The 21,758-nt window shown below is 44.2% G+C and overlaps 1 protein-coding gene across 2 annotated transcripts in view; it reads left to right on the top strand.

Annotated features, from left to right (window-relative positions):
• The window catches only part of ITM2B (integral membrane protein 2B), a 72,751-nt gene extending 63,184 nt beyond the window's left edge, over positions 1–9,567 (top strand). For both annotated transcript variants that reach the window (XM_077297403.1, XM_077297405.1), the window contains one exon: positions 7,893–9,567. In XM_077297403.1, coding sequence (XP_077153518.1) covers positions 7,893–7,981 — 89 coding nt within the window. In that variant the 3' untranslated portion in view covers positions 7,982–9,567. The remainder of the gene's footprint in view (positions 1–7,892) is intronic.
• Positions 9,568–21,758: the final 12,191 nt, after the last annotated feature.

Consider the following 21,758-nt stretch of genomic DNA (forward strand, 5'->3'; position numbering starts at 1 on the left):
GTGCAATTTCTCCTGAGTGCGCCAATACCCAACATGTAATCGGGAATTACTTTTGAGGCAGAGCGCAAAACTCAGAAGGGAAGGAGCTCCATAATTTAGTGCCGATTTTACTGTTATGGTTTGCAGGTGCCATGACCCTCTTGGAGTGTGGACTTTGAGGGGCCTATATATTTGAAACTCTCCAAACGTAATCTAATTTTAAAAACCGCACCCCTCAAATATTTCAACTGTCTGGAATTTTGAACACTTCACTTGCTGCTCAGGAATTAATGGCAAGTGGAATGAAATAATTAAAATGTGACCTGAAAATCTTTCTTTAGCCACAAATTTCTCACTTTTGAAAGAGGTAACACCAAAAAGTGGACGCCCAGTTTGCTACCCATTTTATGAGCTCGCTGACATTTATTCAGTCGCCATGACAGCACCACGAGAGAGGGGATCCGCCCTTCAGGGACAGGAAACCTTCAGACATAAAAGGGCGGCACCTCTCTCCTCCGTCAGTTGGTTTCCTGTCCCTGACAGGGTAACCTCTTCAGACAAGACCTCATGAAGAAGGTTGAAGATTATGGAAGATTTCCCAGTCATGGTAGTCCGATGCAGGTAGCGGGAGGGCCCCTACCTCGGACTAGCCAGGGCGCCGGAAGCACCACACGGCAGGGGGACTGCTTGTGTCAGGTGTCAGCAGAGAGAAGCAGCCTTCAGACATGGCTTGCTTCTGGGTGACCCTTTTTTTGCCACAGGTACAAGGTAAGTATACGCTGCCTGCTCTGGAGCTGTGTCTGCGCCTCGGGTCCGGTCACATCCTGCCTCCGCTCCGGCCATATGTCTCTGGGCTCGCCGCGTGTGCTGGGGCGTCCCGGCGGTGTCCCTGGGGCGCTTCCTAATGACGCGGCCGGCGCGGTCCATTAGCGCGGCTGGGCATGCGCGGTGGCCGCGCCGGATGGGGCGGTTCTGTTTTTTCCTGCCTTTCAATGGGAGCGCCTGTAACCGGAAGGGGCGTTCCCGGGCGACGTCCTCGTCGGCGCTTCCTGGTGACGCAGCGGCGTGGCCCATTGGCGCGGCTGCGCACGCGCGATCGCCGTGCGGGCCTATCGGTATTATGGGGCGGGAGCGGTGATGTGCCGAGGCCTGGGCTGGAGGCGCGGCTCTAGTAGTGGGGGCCAATTAGATGTATACCGGGCAGGACACCTGGATTATCCTGCTGACCCCCCATCTGGGGGTGGTACCGCTTGGGGGCAGTATTTAAAGGCAATATGGCGGCCGCTGCATGTCTCTGACCCTTTATTATAATGGAGTCACCGGAGCAGGAAGCACCGCAGGTGCGGCAGCAGCCTCAGCCTCTTGAAGAGACCCGTGCCATCTCCCAGCGTCGATCTAGTGGCAGTAGTCGCGCTGGTGGAGTCAAAAATGTTCAAAAGTCAAGCAAGTCCTCAGGTCATAAGACTACCTTGGCCAGGAAGGACACCCCATTATCTACGGTACCATTCACTACGCATCTGGGTAAGTGATCTACGTGAAAGTTCACCTAGTGATCCTTTGTCCCTGTTATGTCCCCCTTTATCCTATTAGGGGAGAAAATGTACCGCCAAGTCCAAACACAAGGAATGTGGCGAGTGTGGGGATCTACTCCCGGATGCCTATGAGAAAAAGCTGTGCAGGCCTTGCATACAGCGCCTTATAGGGGAAGAAGCTTCTGACCTTACGTCTTCCTTGAGGGATATGGTTAGACAAGAGGTCAGGGGTTCTATTAGGTCTCTTTCCCAAAAAACAAAATCTAAAGGGAAGAAACTTGCTTCTCCAGTTTCAGATATTGAGTCAGACTCGGCTGAGTTAACCTCGGATTCCTCTCCGTCTTCCTCTTCATCTATAGACGTTGAATCAGGATATTCCTGTTTGCCACTTGATAAAGTGAATCGGCTAGTTAAAGCGGTAAATAACACTATGGGGATTGAGGAGCCTCAGTCAGAGTGGTCTATGCAGGACATAATGTTTAAAGGGTTGGACAAAAAGTCCCGTAGATCTTTCCCGGTGATTGAAAAAATAAAAACTCTAATTACAAAGGAGTGGAAGAAGCCTGAAAGGAAAGGTTCACTCCCACCGGCATTCAAGAGAAGGTATCCCTTTGAGGAAGAGTCATCGTCCTCTTGGGATAAAGCCCCGAAATTAGACGCCGCAGTGGCCAAAGCGTGTAAAAAATCGTCGCTACCATTCGAAGATTTGGGCAACTTAAAAGACCCGTTAGATAGAAAGGCTGACGTTTTTCTTAAAGGGACCTGGGAAACAGCGGCAGGATCTCTAAGACCAGCAATTGCAGCCACTTGTACGGCTCGGTCACTAATGGTGTGGCTTGACCGGCTAGAAGACCAACTTAAGAACAAAGTCCCTAGGAGTGAAATCCTGTCTTCCCTTCCTATAATTCAGCAGGCGGCAGCTTTTCTCTCAGACGCTTCGGCAGATTCGGTAAAGTTAGCCGCAAGGTCCTCGGCTCTATCAAATGCAGCCCGCAGGGCTTTATGGATTAAATGTTGGCCGGGAGACCTACAGGCAAGGTCAAAATTATGCGGCATTCCCTGTGAAGGGACACATTTGTTTGGGCCTGTACTGGACGAATTATTAGAGAAAGCTGGTGATAATAAAAAACGGTTCCCCTTCCTGGGAAAACCCCCATATAAACGGGAATACAACAAAGGATGGTACAACCGTAGAAGATCATTTAGAGAAAGATCCAGGCGGGACAGTAACAGAAAAAGAGGTAGAGGCTATATCTTTGACACCTCTCGGGACTATAAAAAGCCTCAATGACTGCTGGACCAGGTGGGGGGAAGACTTTCAGCCTTCTTCCCTGCCTGGTTGAAAATTTCTAACAGCCCATGGATCCTCAGTGTCATCTCGGCTGGTCTAAGACTTGAATTTCAGACTTTTCCCTATAACAAATTTTGTATAACGCCCATCCGTTCTTCCTCCACAGAACAGCTGGCTCTAGAATCGGAGGTCCGAGATCTACAGCAAAAGGGTGTGCTGGTTAGAGTACCCACGGTACAGAAAGGTAAGGGGTTCTATTCCCCTCTCTTTCTGGTCAAAAAACCTGATGGATCTTTCCGTACAATCATTAATTTGAAAGGTCTGAATAAATTTCTACTGATTCCCTCCTTCAAAATGGAGTCGATAAAAACGGCAATAAAGCTCTTATTTTACAACTGCTTCATGGTTGTCTTGGACTTAAAAGACGCCTATTACCATATCCCAATACACACAGACCACCAACAATTTCTCAGAGTGGCAGTTTCAATTAATGGCTCTATAGAACACTTCCAGTACCGTGCACTTCCCTTTGGAGTCGCGGTCGCACCCCGGGTATTCACTAAAGTAATGGTGGAGGTCATGGCACACCTTCATGAGCAGGACATCTTAATAATACCCTATCTGGATGACCTGCTGATCGTTGGTCATTCGGAATCTCACTGTACTGACCAATTGGGGAAAGTAACATCAGTATTACAGGAATTGGGGTGGATAATTAATCTTAAAAAATCCCGGTTACAACCCTCTAGGGTACAGGAGTTTTTGGGTCTGGTCATAGATTCTAGCATACAGGAATGCCGCCTTCCAGATACAAAAGTAGATAAGATCTCTCAATTGGTGATTAAAATAATTAACAACCCATCAATCTCGCTAAGAAGAGCAATGTCTCTTTTAGGGTCCCTTACATCGTGTATCCCGGCGGTTCTCTGGGCCCAATATCACACTAGGCCGCTGCAGTGGGACATATTACATAACACCCGTTGCTTGTCAGGACACCTGGACAGTATATTTTCACTATCTACTGAATCTATACAATCTTTATATTGGTGGACACTCACAACAAATTTACGTAGAGGGGTTCCCTGGACAAACGACGTGTCGCGAATAATAACTACTGATGCTAGCCCCAGGGGATGGGGAGCGCACATGGGAAATAGCTGCACTCAAGGACTGTGGTCCCAATCAGAACAGAACTTGACATCCAACCTAAAAGAGTTGTTAGCAGTGGAACGTGCCTTAAGTAGTTTCCTCATACATCTTCGGGGTAGACATGTCAGAGTGCTCTCAGATAACCAAGTGACTGTAGCCTATATTAATCACCAAGGGGGTACTCGATCAAATTCATTAATGAATGTTACGGATCATATTTTTCAGATGGCCGAAAAACACCTTCTGTCTCTCACGGCTCTCCACATAAAGGGGAAACTCAATGTCATGGCCGACTACTTAAGCCGCAACAAACTCGGTCAGGGAGACTGGAGCTTGAACCAGACTATCTTCAATCAGATTGTTCGCTTATGGGGGTGCCCAGACATAGACCTTTTCGCGAACAAGGAAAACAGGAAACTACACCGTTTCTGCTCCTTAAATCCCAGAGAAAACCCTTACGCAGTGGATGCTCTCCTAATTCCATGGCACTTCGATCTCGCTTATGTCTTTCCCCCTCTAAATTTAATACCATTAGTTCTGAGGAAGATACGGGAAGACAAGGCCCGGGTAATCATGATAGCCCCGTTCTGGCCTCGAAGATCATGGTTTCCTTGGCTGAGGAAAATGTCTATCTCTCAGCCGTGGATTCTCCCAGAAACATCGGATCTCCTCTCCCAGGGCCCAATTCTCCATCCACGAGTCGCCAATTTACACCTAGCGGCGTGGAATTTGAAAGGTCACTACTAAGAGCAAAGGGGTTTTCTCAGGACCTTGTAAACACACTACTAAAAAGTAGAAAACCATCCACAACAAATATCTACGTTAGAATTTGGAAAAAATTTTTAGAGGTGTCAGGGTCACGTATTGACCAAAAAATCTGTGTCAAGAAAATTTTGGAATTTCTGCAAAAAGGGTTACAGATGGGATTGGCCACAAGCACTCTCAGAGTCCAAGTATCAGCTCTGGGGGCTCTGTATAATAATAAATTAGCCAATAATTACTGGATATCCAGATTTTTCAAGGCCGCATCTAGGTCCAGACCTCTAATTAAACAAAAATTGGTTCCGTGGGACTTAAATCTTGTGCTTTCCGCTCTAATGGAAACACCATTTGAACCTATTGACACAGTGCCAATTAAAATCCTATCCTTCAAAACTGCCCTATTAGTCGCACTCACGTCCGCAAGAAGGGTTAGTGACCTGCAGGCTCTATCTAGACAGCTTCCTTACATGCAGGTTAGAGAAGACAGAGTTATCTTAAAACCTGATCCTCTTTACCTTCCGAAAGTAGCCTCAAAGTTCCATAGGCTACAGGAAGTTGTTTTGCCTTCGTTTTGTTCTAACCCCACTAATGATAAAGAACGAAAATTCCATTTGCTAGATGTGAGAAGATGTCTTCTTAAATATATTTCGGTTACCGATGCGTGGAAGAAGGATAATTCCCTATTTGTATCCTTCCAGGGGGTTAGGAAAGGACTTAGGGTGTCCAAAAACACATTAGCTAGATGGATCAGGGAGGCGATTTCTCTGGCTTATTCAGCAGGTGGTGCACAGATCCCGGAGGGTATAAAAGCTCACTCCACTCGAGCCATGGCTACTTCCTGGGCAGAAAGATCGGAAGTATCGATTGAAGACATTTGTAAGGCGGCCACATGGTCTTCTCCGTCTACTTTTCTTAGGCACTATAGACTAGATTTGGGTAGCTCCTCAGATCTCACATTTGGGAGAAGGGTGCTTGAAGCAGTTATCCCTCCCTAGTCTCTTTTACTTCTCTGAAAGTCTCTCGTGGTGCTGTCATGGCGACTGAATAAATACGTAAGCTACTTACGGGTAGCGGTGTTTTTCAGGAGCCCATGACAGCACCCTTATATTCCCTACCCTCTTTTCTTGTTTGGGTCAGCACCTTCTTTACATTGGGTCCTAAGTTTTATTCACTGGGTGAATTGTACCATGTTTTAATGTTGATATGCTACTAACCTAGGAGATTCTCTCATGCTCTGTAAACCAACTGACGGAGGAGAGAGGTGCCGCCCTTTTATGTCTGAAGGTTTCCTGTCCCTGAAGGGCGGATCCCCTCTCTCGTGGTGCTGTCATGGGCTCCTGAAAAACACCGCTACCCGTAAGTAGCTTACGTATTTCACTTGTAATCAAAAAGTTCTGTTTGGGCAAACACCAGGCTCGGACAGAAGGAGCAACATTTGAATTTTGGAGCACAAATTGGCTTAAATAGATTGCGTACGTCATGTCACATTTGCAGGGAGCTAAAACGGCAGAAACCCCACATAACTGACACCATTTTGTAAACTACACCCATCAAGGATTTTATCCAGGGGTATAGTGAGGATTTTTATCCAATGGGTACTACACAAAATTTGATATTGGGGTATCATATTGAATAAAACAGCCGTGAAATGTGGGGCGAAGACTCGATCATATCGCTCAAGCACCCCGTGATACTCTTTGCATACCCAAGTAGCTGATGCAAACTCGAGTAGCAAGCATTTGCGCTCCACAATAGACGTCATATAGTCGTCATTTTTTTTTTTTTCAAAAACGCTAAGCCCAATCCTATCTACAGAGAATGAAATAAATAAAAATGATAAAATAAAAAAAATAATGTAAGGGGATGACACTGGGGGATGATATGCTAATCACAGTGATTAATACGAACCAGTAGGAAAAATTCCTGCTGGTACTGGCCGGCAAATCTCATCTGCTGGAGGCAGCCTGAAGGAGCAGTAGTAGGGCCCGGGGAATGGTGGCGGCACCCGAGGGATGCTTTGGGACATCATTTCTCTCAAATGGCAAATAATTTTAATAGCAGGCACTTTTTTTTTTCTTCATGTGATCGAGGATCGGAAAATTCGGCCCTGATCATATTCTTCAGATTCTAGGCTACCCCCAGTAGTGGAGAATACGGAGATTTTCGGACTCCATGGGGTGCTACAGGCTCACCCTTGATTTCCATTTTAAAGAGGTGATGAGGGAACAATGTCCCTGAGCGGCCGCCATTTTAATGCGTATCCGCGATCGTTAAGGTGTTAGCATTTAAGTAGGAGTTGTCCAGTAGTGAACAATCATTTAAGTTATTTAAAAAAATATAATTTACTATATAAACATATAGCACAACTAAGACCAATACTGATTATTTTGCAATAAACTGAAAACTCATATGAAGAAATCAATGGAAGCCACAATTATCTGAAGGCCGGCATGTGGTTGAGAGCCAGCAAAGCAGTCATTTCCAGTGTTTGAATGCTAAAACCAGGAGTGTAACTTGCAGAGAAAAACTATAAATGGACTATTGACACTTGTACTGTGTTTTGCACTTTCCTGGTTTGGCATAGAAATACTGATAAAAATTACTGATGTGTGAATAAAGCCTTAAATGGGTCCCTAAAAGATGTTCTATGACTGACCTAAGGCCACACATTGTCATAGTTGGTTAAATGGATTCTCCAGAATCCATATAAGAAAGCTATTAATTCTAGTTTCTAAGATGTTCTGTCTCCTACAGGACACCACAGGAAATAACTACAGATTCATGGTAGTGGGTTGTACCGGAGAGCGCCCCCTGCATACACCTAATTTATTTGATATTAAGAATTGTCTGATCCATTTTTCCTGCTGTGTGGACTACAAAGGAGTAAATGTCCTGAAATAGAGTTGAGAGCGAAGAATAAACAGAGGATGAGAGGAGCAGGAAGTCAGTGTTGTGATTCCTCAGCCAATGCCTTTCAGGAAGTGATGTCAGAGGAGGCCTGCAGGAAGTGATGTCAGAGGAGGCCTGCAGGAAGTGATGTCAGAGGAGGCGGGGTTTTGACACTTTTTGCGCTATTGCCCAATCACTTGCAGACCTTTTTATTTTCTTGTGATGTTTGCAATAAAGGGGAAATGACTGAGTATATAAATTACTTAACTCTTGTCTTTATTTCCGAACAGGGAAGCAAAAACGAGAGACTGAGAATTGCTTTAACATCTTTCACTTTGAGAACACGTTTGCGATGGAGACAACAATTTGCAGCCTTTAAGGGGAGACTTGTGAAGACCTTGTCAGCCATTTCTCACAGTATAGCCCTGCCCTTTTTGTTGTGTGTAGTCTTTATTTTAAGGAAGGGTTTTGTTCTTAGTGGCCAGACTTCTGCACAGCAGATTAACTTTCATCTCATCTGATCTGTTTTCCAATCTATGTCATTCTTTCTTTTTTCTTTCCATAGTCCATCCTCCAAGTGTGGTATTTTTAGAATTACATATATAGAATAAGTCAGTCAATAAGACAATTCATTCCTGCTGATTTTTTTTTTTTTTTTTTGTGGATTCATTTTTAAGCTTTTTTCCATGGAAATGTCATTTATCCGCCGCACTATGCCACCACTTTCTAAAGCTGCACATATACTATATGCATTCATTTGCATCTTAAAGCCTGTTTGCTATTGCATGGTCATACACCTAAAATACCTAATTTATTCATCTTAAAAATGTGCGCCAGAAGAGCTCAGGATTAAATAGAAAGTCATGCTTAGTAAAATATGAATAAGGATTTTTTTTTTTAAATTAATTTGTTAAAACCCTATGACATAAAAGCAGTTTTTGACTATGGCTCCTAGCTGATAAGTTTATCAAACTCTTGGGTTTCCCAAAGTGAGTCATAGGGTGCTTACCTATGTTCTGTATGTACATTTTGACCTTTTAGATTAAAGTACAGTCAGTAGCACTGTGACATGTGGAGCTTGAAGAGCTTTCTACAGAATTATTGTATCAGCTATGCAGAAAATTTTCAGAGTCCAAACCAGATAGTAACAAGGCACTTTAGAAGGGATTGCAGCCAACATAGTCTTTATAAATTCTGTGTACATAGCCTGGATAGAACCCGTCCCCCCAATGGCAATCCTATTATTTGACAGGCTACTTAGCATTGACATCTCGTTTCCCCTGCTAAGCTGTGTATTTGTGAGAGAGTCAATATCCATTTTTAACAAGCTGTCTATGGTGCAGGGCAAATACTACAGAAGCCCTGTGAAGTGTATCTTTTTCCATATAGTTGTCTTTTAAGCTTTTTGGTGTGATGAAATATGTTAGAGGGATTGTGGTGATCATTCTGCTTATTAACAAGTGAATTAGTTATTCTGCATATGTCCTTTATAATAAGTTAACTGGAAGTATATCCAATATAATGGGAGGAAGAGTGATATGGGGTCCGAGACTGCATTGTATGTAAATATTTAGGACCATAAAGTACTTTGAGAGCATCTGTGTAGATACATATATTCATATGTGTAATAGAAGTATGTCCGAGTCTTGGCATTTACCAAAAAAAGAGAAAATATACACAATGGAAAGGCATCGTCGTTCTGGTAAGTAATGTGCTCCCCAGCTCTAGTTCTTTATGAACGTATCTACAGCTGTGCATTTCCACCTACTAAAAATTCAATTTTGTGTTGATTTTCTTTGTTTTTAAGCTTTTTTCTTAAATCATCTGTTTTTAACTCTAGCTAATGGTGTGGTATGCCCACTTACTATAAAACAGGAGTGTCAATAAAGGAATTAGGTGGTAATGTGTTACTAATTTGTATATAATTGTACTTGTAAAAGAATAAAACTTACACCACCTGTTTAATTGCTGCCTGTGGACTCTTCTTTCAGTTTGCTAGAGGGATGCATTGAGCACTTTAAGGTGCATTCACATTGAATACACAATGGATTCTCTGCTGCGGATTTATGTGCGGAATATTTCACAAAATTTAATTGAGGCCTCATTCACACTTCCGTGTTTAAACGCGTACGTGAAAAATTGTACCGTTGTCATCAGTTTGGTCCGCGTGTCTATTAATGTATTCATGGGTGAAAACAAATTACCGAGCTTCTCCTATACTTTGCAATATTAAATACTGATGGGAACACTGATTCCATGCATTTTCTGTTCACGTTTTTCACTGACCCATAGACTTGGCTCTTTTCATCAGTGATACCATAGAAAAACTGACATGTCTCTGAATTTTGCCACAAACACTCTGTGAAAACACATAAATGTGAATAAGAGCATTGATTATAATGGGTATGTGATTTTTCTGTGAATAAAATGGATAAATGCGTACATGCAACACAGACCTCTAAACGAGGCTTAACACATTAGAGCGTTTTCAGAGTAAATTGATCAGGACTGTGGTTTTGACGCACAATGCACATTAATTTCTGGTGTGTTTCACCAGTTAGATATTTTTGTTGAAACACTGTTTTGTTTTTGTTTTTTTTGTTTTTTAATCATTTTAAACATTGTTGTAGCTACTTATTATTGTTTGATATGTACAAAAAAACGGAGCAGAAATATCCACAACAACATAGTTGTATATAAAAGCAAAAAGTTTATTAAATACAACTCATAAACATAAATATATATATGCACATACTACCGCGAGTGCTGTACGCAACCCGCAGGTACAGGAAGGTAACACAAAAAAGGGGACAAAATGGTAGCCAACCACAAGGAGGGATTTTTTAGGCACAAAATACTGTGCCCTTAAGCGACCCCTAATCTCAATAAGGTGCCCAGCTTAAAGCCATCTTAGGCTACGTTCACATTAGCGGCGGGCGCCGCCGCATGCGTCATGCGCCCCTATATTTAACATGGGGGCGCATGGACATGCGTTGCACTTGCGTTTTGCGCCGCATGTGTCGCTGCGGCGCCCACGTCCGGGCGCAGAGGACGCAGCAAGTTGCATTTTTGCTGCGTCCAAAATCAATTAAAAAAAGGACGCATGCGGCGCAAAACGCAGCGTTGTGCATGCGTTTTGCTGCGTTTTTGTTTGCGTTGTGCGCTGCGGCGCCGACGCTGCGGCGCACAACGCAAATGTGAACGTAGCCTTAATAATATACAGGGTCCTTCGGTATCCCCAACTCACAAACACTAAACAGCTGATGCAAAGAAGGCAAAGCAACGTGCTATAATCAATAGGGCTTACCCATACTGAGGTCCTAGAAAGGGGCGGGCGTGAGGGGGAAAAACCTCCCATAGACGTCATATGACGCCCCCCTGCTATTGCAGACGAACTCAGCAGAGGGCGCACTCTGCTGAGTTCATTTGCAATAGCAGGGGGCGTCATATGACGTCTATGGGAGGTTTTTCCCCCTCACGCCCGCCCTGCTTTGACGACCCGGCTGATGACGCGTCCCGGGTGCCACTGCGCATGCGCCGATATACCGGCGCTACTTCCGGTCATTTTGGTATTTTAAGAACATGGGAATTGTCACACATTAGCCCTGTTGAAAAAGCGACAACGCGAAACGCGCGTTCAGGGGAGCCACACCAGGAGGGGGGACCCTTTCTAGGACCTCAGTATGGGTAAGCCCTATTGATTATAGCACGTTGCTTTGCCTTCTTTGCATCAGCTGTTTAGTGTTTGTGAGTTGGGGATACCGAAGGACCCTGTATATTATTAAGATGGCTTTAAGCTGGGCACCTTATTGAGATTAGGGGTCGCTTAAGGGCACAGTATTTTGTGCCTAAAAAATCCCTCCTTGTGGTTGGCCACCATTTTGTCCCCTTTTTTTGTGTTACCTTCCTGTACCTGCGGGTTGCGTACAGCACTCGCGGTAGTATGTGCATATATATATATATATATATATATTTATGTTTGAGTTGTATTTAATAAACTTTTTGCTTTTATATACAACTATGTTGTTGTGGATATTTCTGCTCCGTTTTTTTGTACACATCCTTGCTTGGAGCTATCCTGTGTGGCCTAAAGGGCATGAAGAGGGAGTCTCTGTGACTAGTTTCCCTCCAATACCAATTACAGTGGTGCTTCAGTTTTCTTCCATTAATTATTATTGTTTGAGTATGAAGATGGCAAATTGGAGGAGACTCTTTAGACTCTGGCTCGCCTATTTGTTCCTTATAAGTATCCTATAATTTTGAACTGAGCCTTGCATTTAAGGGAGTAAACAAAAAAAAAAAAATGTTCTGTACACCTAAATGTTACCAATGAAAACTTAAAATCAACCAACAAAAACCAAGCTCCCGGTGAGGCTTTAATCTGTGAATTGAAATAGAGGGTTTCCGCATTACTTGTAACACAAATGCCCCTTAACAATACCTGTCCTATGACTGATAAAAGAATGACAGATGGACCCCATTTGCTATAATGGTTCCTTTTTGGTTTCCATTCAGGAGTCATTGGAACTAGAAAAAATGTTTGCATCTTGCACCTTTTCTTATGGTAAGAATTAAAGGGAACCATAATTGTGGAAAGAGAGACCCTGAAGCCAACAATGTATCACTTAAATTACTGTGTCCCAGCAATGATCAACTCCTGCTACTAAAACAATCATTGCAAGTAAACAAAACCACAGAGCTTAGCTGAAATCTGTGTTTTAACCCCTACAACATTCTCTTAGGCCTCTTTCACACTTGCGTCGGTACGGGTCAGTCGCTAAGCGTCGGGCCAACGTACCGACGCACGTTGTGAAATTTGTGCACGACGTGGGCAGCGTATGCAGTTTTTCAACGCATCCGCTGCCCATTCTGAAGTCCGGGGAGGAGGGGGCGGAGTTTCGGCCGCGCATCCGCGGTAAAAAATGGCGGACGCGACGGACAAAAAAATGTTCACTTGAACGTTTTTTCGTGCCAACGGTCTGCCAAAACACGACGGATCCGTTGCACGACGGACGCGACATGTGGCCATCCGTCGCTAATACAAGTCTATGGGGGGAAAAAACGCATCCTGCGAGCACATTTGCAGGATCCGTTTTTTACCAAAACGACGGATGCCCATCGACGCAAGTGTGAAAGAGGCCTTAGGATTATTTGGCAAAAACCTGCTGACAGATTCCCTTTAACAAGGCTCAGACACAAGTGTTCACAGCTTATGTTGCCTTATAGTTTTTTTTGTTTCAATAATTTTTTATTTAACGTATAACACTATGATCTTCCAACATGGAAGCATTGGATACATAAACTTTGTATATACTTTTATGTAGACAAATGTAAGACAAGACAGATACAGAAAGGAAAGAACATTAGGGTTGGGATAGTATAAATCCACATTATAGTAATCTCACTCATAGAAATATACAGTATACTGTCACCGACACAGGTTAATCAATGGTTCATCAACTCAGCAATTGTTACTAAGTGCAGTTAATTTATTTAGCAATACAGTATTTCAGTCCACCAAGGCGTTGCCATTCAATGCTTCATGGAGAAAGAGTAAGAGCTAGCGACATTTGTTCACTAGTGTTTAAATCCAGCCAGGGAGTCCAAATTTGAAAAAAGGCATTCCAGGTGTCGGTTCTCGTTGCTTGGATACGCTCATACATCATGATAGTATTCATTCTGTCTTTAACTAAAGCTATTGAGAGCGTAGGAGTTTTCCACTTAGACGCAATGTGTATTTTAGACTCTATCCCCAGTAAAATCACCAACCTATGTAAGTTTTTGGAGAACCCTGGAGGTTTCATTCCAAGCAGAAATATCAGTGGATCTAGTGGAACTACCCTTTTGTACATCTTATCTACCAAGAGTTTTACCTCCCGCCAAAGACCAGCCACCACCGGGCAAGTCTACCATATATGTTTCATGTCTCCAGGTGCATTACAACCTCTATAACATCTGTCTGATATTTGAGGGAAAATGGCATGAAGCTTCGTAGGAACCTGATATGTTCTATGGAGGACTCTAAGCGACGATTCAACTAGGGATACTTGATGGGAACCTTTTGATAGTGCATCACAACAGCAATGCCACTCCTCCAGTGACATGTTAAACTCCAAATCATCTTCCCATTGTTGCATATATTTAAGCTTTTCCCTATCGTGTGTATTGTTAAGAGAGAAGTATAGCAAAGAGATTACCCCCTTGCCCAGGGGATCACTTGTACAGTACATTTCTGTTCGAATCCAGTAAGGGTACCGTCACACAGTGGTATTTTCATCGCTACGACGGCACGATTTGTGACGTTCTAGCGATATCCATACGATATCGCTGTGTCTGACACGCTACTGCGATCCGGAACCCCGCTGAGAATCGTACGTCGTAGCAGATCGTTTGAAACTTTCTTTCGTCGTCTAGTGTCCCGCTGTGGCGGCATGATTGCATCGTGTGACACAGGTTGTATACGATGTGCGCACAGTAACCAACGGTTTCTACATCGCAAATACGTCATGAAATTATCGCTCCAGCGCCGTGTATTGCAACGTGTGACCGCAGTCTACGACGCTGGAGCGATAATTATACGACGCTGCAACGTCACGAATCGTGCCGTCGTAGCGATGAAAATGCCACTGTGTGTGTCGGTACCCTACGTCTAAAAGGATTTCTACCTGGCACACTTGTCATGACAAAGTCAAAGATCTGATTCATGCGAAAAGCTTCTCGAAATGGAGGTTCATATTTTTGAATGAATTCTTGCCTAGACAGGGCAATATTAAACGGGGAACAGATAGATATATATATATATATATATATATATATATATATATATATATATATATATATATATATATATATATATATATATATATATATATATATTAGCCGGATTACTTACGGTAATGCTCTTTTAATGAGTCCATGACAGCACCCACTGGAGAGATAGGGATCCGCCCCAAGGAACAGGAAACCTACAGAGACATAAAAGGGGGCGGTCCCCCTCTCCTCCTCAGTTTAATTTCAGAGTACCCGGAGGACCGCCAGTGTTAGTCAATCATCACAATGTATCATCAGAATATAAACTTCATAGAAGTAATTACATTGGCTTTTATTAGGGAGGGATGTGACTGGGTGCTGTCATGGACTCATTAAAAGAGCATTACCGTAAGTAATCCGGCTATTTACCCTTCGCCATGACAGCACCCACTGGAGAGATTTCCAGAGACCAACACCTAGGGGGGGACCACCGTGCTGAGGATAGTCCTGCCAAAGTGTAGGTCAGAGTCAGAAGACAGGTCAAGCCTGTAGTGATTATAGAAAGTGGAAGGAGCCAACCAAGTTGCAGCCTTACATATATCTTCGATTGGCACGTTCCCTTTTTCGGCCCAGGAAGAAGCCATGGCTCTGGTGGAATGTGCTTTGATGCCCTCCGGAGGTTCTTCATTTTTCATGGAATAGGCCAACCGGATAGCGTCTCTTATCCACCTGGATAATGTTGCTCTTGTGACTCCATATCCTTTCTTTTTGCCCTGGAAGGATATGAACAGAGCCCTACTCTGCCTCCAACTACTAGTTTTCTCAATATATTGCAAAACTACTCTCCTGACGTCTAAAGTATGGAATTTTTGTTCTTCAGGAGTAGAGGGGTCTTTAAAGAAAGTAGGAAGATGTATCTCCTGTGACCTGTGGAACTTCCCTGCTACCTTAGGAAGGTATAGGGGGTCCGGTTTTAAGATTAGTCTGTCATGAAATGTGAGAAGGTAAGGTTGATCTATCGACAAGGCCTGAATGTCGCTGACTCTTCTAGCCGATGTTAAGGCTACTAAGAAGGCTGTTTTTAACGACAAGTGTTTTAACGATGCTGTGTCTATAGGCTCAAACGGAGATTCTGTTAGAGAGTCTAAGACTAGATTTAGATCCCACGGAGCTACTCTAGGTATGTGGACAGGAGTAACTCGTTCACAGGCCGTGATGAAGCGGGATACCCATTTATTACCAGCAATATTATGGCCATAGAGGGCACCCAGAGCGGACACCTGGACCTTTAGTGTGTTAACTGACAGACCTAACTCTTTCCCTTTCTGTAGAAATTCTAGTATAGATTTTATTGGGACTTCAGAGGGGTTTGAACTAGTATGGAACTGAAGAAACTTCTTCCATACTTTGGTGTAAATTTTTGTTGTAGATGGTTTCCTGCTAAGCAGGAGTGTATCAATTAGGCCTTTTGAAAACCCCCTGGAATTTAATATCTGCCTTTCAAATTCCAGGCCGTCAGGTGGAGGCTGTCCACCTGAGGGTGGAAGAAAGGTCCCTGGGAGAGAAGGTTTGGGATTGAGGGAAGGACCCAAGGATCCGTCACCGACATCGACCGCAGGCACGAGAACCATGGTCTCTTGGGCCAGAATGGCGCTATTAGTATTATCCTGGCCTGCTCTTCCCTGATTTTCCGTATTACTTGTGGAAGCAGAATTATCGGAGGGAAAGCATACGCCAGCTTGAATTGCCAGGGTGTTTGAAGAGCATCTAGAATGTCCGGGTGATCTGCACGGGACCGAGATGCGAATTTGTGGACTTGTTTGTTTTGTTTTGTAGCGAACAGGTCTATTTGGGGTTTGCCCCATAACAATGTTATCTTGTGGAAAATGTGAGGATTGAGACACCATTCTCCTTGATGAAGAGTGTGTCGACTTAGGAAGTCCGCTTGTTGATTGTCCTCTCCTTTGATGTGGACCGCCGAGAGGGACAACAGATGCTTTTCGGCCAGGATTAAGGTACTGTTTGCGGAAGACATTAGAGCGTCTGATCTTGTGCCGCCTTGTTTGTTTAAATACGCCACTGTCGTAGTGTTGTCTGAACAGATTCGGACGTGGCTTCCTCGTAGCTGTGGGAGAAATTGACGCAGTGCATAGTTTACCGCATTCAATTCTTTTAGGTTTGATGAATATAAATCCTCATTCTTATCCCAGGTTCCCTGGCAGAATCTATCTCCCATGTGTGCGCCCCACCCGTGGGGACTAGCGTCCGTAGTTATCGTGTGGGATGGTGATATTACCCAAGGGACACCCCCCGCTAGGTTGTCTTTATTTAGCCACCATTCTAAGGAGGATAAGACTTTCTCGGATAAAGTTATTTTTGATTCAAGGTGCCCCAGAAATTTCCTCTGTTCCCGAAGTATCTGATGTTGTAATGTTCGGGTATGAAGTTGTGCCCACTGAACGGCTGGAGTACAGGAGGAGAGGGATCCTAGCAAGGACATTCCTGCTCTCAGGGACATTTGAGGTTTGTGAATGGCCGCCATAACTTTACCCTCTATAAGAGATATTTTTTCTTGGGGAAGTAGACATTTTTGCTTTATGGAATCTAGATTAAATCCCAAAAATGTTTGAAGAGAAAGTGGGAGGAGTCTGGATTTTTTATAGTTGACGATCCAGCCCAGGCTTTCTAAGGACGAGACAGTGTCAGCTAATCGTTCCGCACACTGAAGGGACGAATTCCCTACAACTAAAAAATCATCTAAGTAGGGAATGATTAATGTGTCTCTTTGGCGAAGGTAGGCCATTACTTCTAACATTACCTTCGTGAAGATCCTGGGTGCCGTGGAGAGACCGAAGGGCATGGCTGTATACTGGAAATGATGAATCTCCCCCTCAAGAGTTACTGCCACTCTTAAGTATTTTTGATATCTACTATGGATAGGGAGATGGTAGTAGGCATCTTTTAAATCAATGCCGCCCATTCTACAATTTGGAAAAAGGAGCTTAATGGCCGATCTAATAGACTCCATTTTAAACGTATAATTTTTAATAAACGTATTGAGTTTTTTAAGATTTATAATTGTTCGAAAAGAACCATCGGGTTTAGGGATTAAAAATAACGGAGAGTAGAACCCTTTACCCTCTTGTCCCTTTGGCACCCGAACTAAAACATTTTTAACTATAAGACTTCTAATTTCCAGTTCAAGGGCCTTCTGTTGCACTGGTGAGGAAAGGGCTGTTAAAATAAAGGAATCATGGGGAATTTGGAGGAATTCTATTTTCATTCCTTCCTTAATAATATTTAGCACCCAGGAACTTGACGTGATTTTTCGCCATTGGGGAAAGAAAAATTTTAACCTGCCCCCTACTGGGGTGTCTGGTGTTTCAGAATTTGTTGTCTCTACGGAAGGGGGGGCCTTTGAACATAGTGCCACCCTGTTTTCCCTCTCTTGTGGCCCATCGTGACGGTCTTTCATTTTGTGTTCTTTTCCCGAACGGCCTCTTCCTAAAGGTCTTCCTATAGAAAGGAATTGAGGGGTCAGGGAAGGCTTTTTTCCTCTCTTTTGCTTTTTTGAGGATCTCGTCTAATGCTTTCCCAAACAAAAACTCACCCTCACACGGAATAGCGCAGATCTTAGCCTTTGACTGCGTATCCCCCTTCCAGCTCTTCATCCATAACGCACGTCTGGCATTATTAATTAGACCGGCTGACCTTGCTGCGAGGCGAAGGGAGTCAGCTGAAGCATCGGCCATGAATGCTGCTGCACCTCTAATTAGTGGTATCGCATCCCGCAATTTTTGTCTGGAGACCCCCTGTTCGATTTGTTGATCCAGCTGATCAATCCACACAAGCATGGATCTAGCTGTGCACGTGCTGGCAATTGATGGCTTAAATATGCCCGTGGAAGCCTCCCATGATCGTTTCAGTGACGATTCTGCCTTCCGATCTAAAGGATCAGAAAGTAGGCCCGCATCCTCGACTGGTAGGGCTGACTGTTTTGAGGTGGAGGCGACTGCAGCGTCCACCTTAGGGATTTTAGTCCATGAAATTAACTCCTCATCATTAAAGGGGTACTTCCTTTTGGAGGCTGACGGGAGGAAACCTCTCTGGTCCTGTTTCTCCCACTCCCTCTTTATCAGAGCCTTAACCGCAGGAATTACTGGGAATGCTCTTCTCTTCCTCTCCGCCAACCCTGCAAACATGATGTCTTGTGCAGTTTGGTCGTCTTTTGTATCCTCACAACCTATAGTATTCCTGATGGACTTTACTAGGTTGTCCACCCCATCAAGGGGAAAACAAGCTCGACCCTCAATGTCGGAATGTGTTGAGGAAGAGGATGACGCCTGCGAGGAGTCTGAGTGGATAACGCCTTCCTCCTCGGACTCAGAGCTAGATACAGCCTTTTCTTTCCCGGATCTTTTAGGGGGGGTACTGGCTTGTGAGATGGCCTGTAGTTCCTCTCTAATTATGGCCCGTATATCTGTGACCGACATAGATGGACTCTGCATTGTTTCCGCCATACACTGATTGCAGAGTTTTTTGGGGTGGGAATCTGGGAGAGGCTCGTCACATAACGCACATTGCTTGTGCTTAGATTTCTGTCTCCTTTTGGCCTGGGAGAAGAAGACATTTGTGGAAAAGGGTGTCAGCTTTATAGGCAGAGGGGAAATCACACTCACCCAGTGAAGCTGTACGGTACCGAAATAGGAGGCTGCGACTTTCTGGATCTTGAATCCTTGGTCTCACTCCTGTGGCTGGCATCTGAGGACTTTCTGCTGGCTGGCTCACCTGCTGGGTCCACAGTCTTGCCTGGGGACGACATGTTGCATCGCCTGTGCGTTTGCAACTTCCCCTCTTTTATAGGCCAGATCCGGTCAGTAACTTTTTTTTTTTTTTTTTTTCTGCAGTGCACTGCGCATGCGCGAAACCGCGCTTTTCCCCACCGCTGTGTGAGTGACCCGGAAGTGTCCTCTACCTCCGGGTCACTCTGGGGATTCTTACACCGCTCCTGCGCATGTGCGGCCGCCATTATCCCGGCCTGCGCTATGGAGCGGTGTACCGGCTGCCGCTGCAGCTGTGCCGCAGATCCCGGACCCTTTACCTGTGGTCCGCGTCTGGAGCCTCTCAAGGCCGCACCTCTGCAGCGTTGTTCCGTGGAATCGGCGTCGTCTCCCCCGGACTCAGCCATCCCACATGCCGGCCAGACGAGGGGGGAGCCGTCTAACGGAATCTCCCCCGACGCTGCATCTGGACTGCATCCCCTGCCGTTCCCGCAGAGACCGCACAGGCGGATGCTCCTAGCCCAGGTAAGATCTTCTGTAGACTTCAGAGATCCTGTCCCCTGGGAACAGGAAACCTAAACTGAGGAGGAGAGGGGGACCGCCCCCTTTTATGTCTCTGTAGGTTTCCTGTTCCTTGGGGCGGATCCCTATCTCTCCAGTGGGTGCTGTCATGGCGAAGGGTAAAATATATATATATATATATATATATATATATATATATATATATATATATATATATATATATATATATTTATATATTATCCTTATAGTTTGACTTCGCCATGCTACAATATACTGTGGGTCACAATGAAAGTATTGGCCCATATTTCTCAAATTAAGTAATTTGGGCCAATTATTTAGTGTACCCCAGGTGTGTCTTAATAATTTACAAAAGAAGGTTCCATTATGATAGATTTTAAGAAAATCACGACAGGGCTCCTTATTAAGCATGTTTAGTACTCTTTACAATGTTAAAATAAATAAATACATACAGATGTGTGGAATGTCTACCATTAATGTTGAATTTTCCACAAATTGTGACTTTACGCATAGTTATTACAGTTGCAACATAAATGTCTTTGTTCAGTGTCCTATATAGAGGCATACACATAAGTATGGTTCGCTGAGGAGCTGCTAGGCATTTGGGATCAGAAGTGTATTGCCCCATAACTATAGTCAGCATTGCTGCATTACACATAGCCTTAGTGCTGATGGACCACCTGCACGTCTCAGCACTCGGTCTACAGTCTAGTGTATGGGTGACTGCAGCCAATCGCCAGCTTAGCTGGTGACTGGCGATGCTGCTACTGCGCTGTCTTTGGCTTCCGCGCAGGATGGTATCGGCTGTAGTGCCCCTCGTATTTGGGGTGCGTCTTTTAGGCTTCTCTGCGGTGTCTAATTTCACCACACAGGAAGATATCGCGTTACATAGGACTGTAGGTAAAATCTGCATTTTCTGTACTCTTGTAAAATCTGTCTTGCCCCTGGTCTTTCCCGACTCTATGAACCCCCTAATTATACTTTAGGCCAAAAGGTAAACTGCGCTTCCTCTTGTCATTTTCAAGTTTTGGCATATGTGTTTAACAATGATTTACTAAATGGGTTAAAACTGATTTAAATATGGTGCAAACATTTACGATAAGCAAATAGCACAAAATGTGGGGCACAAATGTAATGATAAATGGCCTGTATTCACCTTTTAAAGGGGTCCTCCCTTTTTCACCTTTTTATCTCTCGCTGCCTTGTAATCAGCAGGACCGGCAACCTTCCAAATGTCATTCTTTACTGCTCTGGTCTGGCTTCCCAGCAATGACCTGTGGTCACGTTACTCCCTTTGCTCCTCTTGTGCAGCTCTTTGCTGAAGTCTCATGGTGCAGGTCATCCAAGTCACTGCCCTATTAATGGGACTTTAACATTGATGTTCCTCGCCTTTGGCATGATTGGAATATAATGTCAATGTATACATCCCGGAGGAGGATGTGAATAGTTGGACCATCTCTGCACTGGACAGAAACTAAGGACACACCCCGCCGCGACAATAGGAACTGAGCAAAAAGGAGGTCACAGGACTACTGGCAACATTGAGGAATTGTGGCCACGAGGCTGCAAAAGGCCATGAAGCTCAGCAGCAACTTCAAAGTCCATGCAAGGTAAAAGGTTACAACCCCTTTAACTGTTACTATAATTTTGTATCACTTATTTGTACAATATTTTGATATTCAGTGTTTAGGTCATAAAAATGGAAATACCACACTAAGTTCTTATTTTTATATCTACGGTAAATACCCCTTTAATATGTCGTAAATCAAAACAAAATAGTTTTCTGCCTTGTGTATTTCGATCACTTGCCTGCTTTTTCTGTCAAATTGTCATCTTTTAGGCTGTTTCTATTAGTGATGAGCGAGTGTACTCGTTGCTCGGGTGACCTCCGAGTATTTGTTATTGCTTGGAGATATAGTTTTCATCGCCTCAGTTGCATGATTTAGGGCTTCCAGATACGCTGAACACATGTGGGAATTCCCTAACAAACAGGCAACCCGCACATGTATTCAGCGTATCTGGAAAGCCGTAAATCATGCAACTGAGGCGATGAAAACTATATCTCCGAGCAATAACAAATACTCT

The sequence above is a fragment of the Ranitomeya variabilis genome, chromosome 3 (genome assembly GCF_051348905.1).
Source record: "Ranitomeya variabilis isolate aRanVar5 chromosome 3, aRanVar5.hap1, whole genome shotgun sequence".
In the NCBI taxonomy this organism is placed as follows: domain Eukaryota; kingdom Metazoa; phylum Chordata; class Amphibia; order Anura; family Dendrobatidae; genus Ranitomeya; species Ranitomeya variabilis.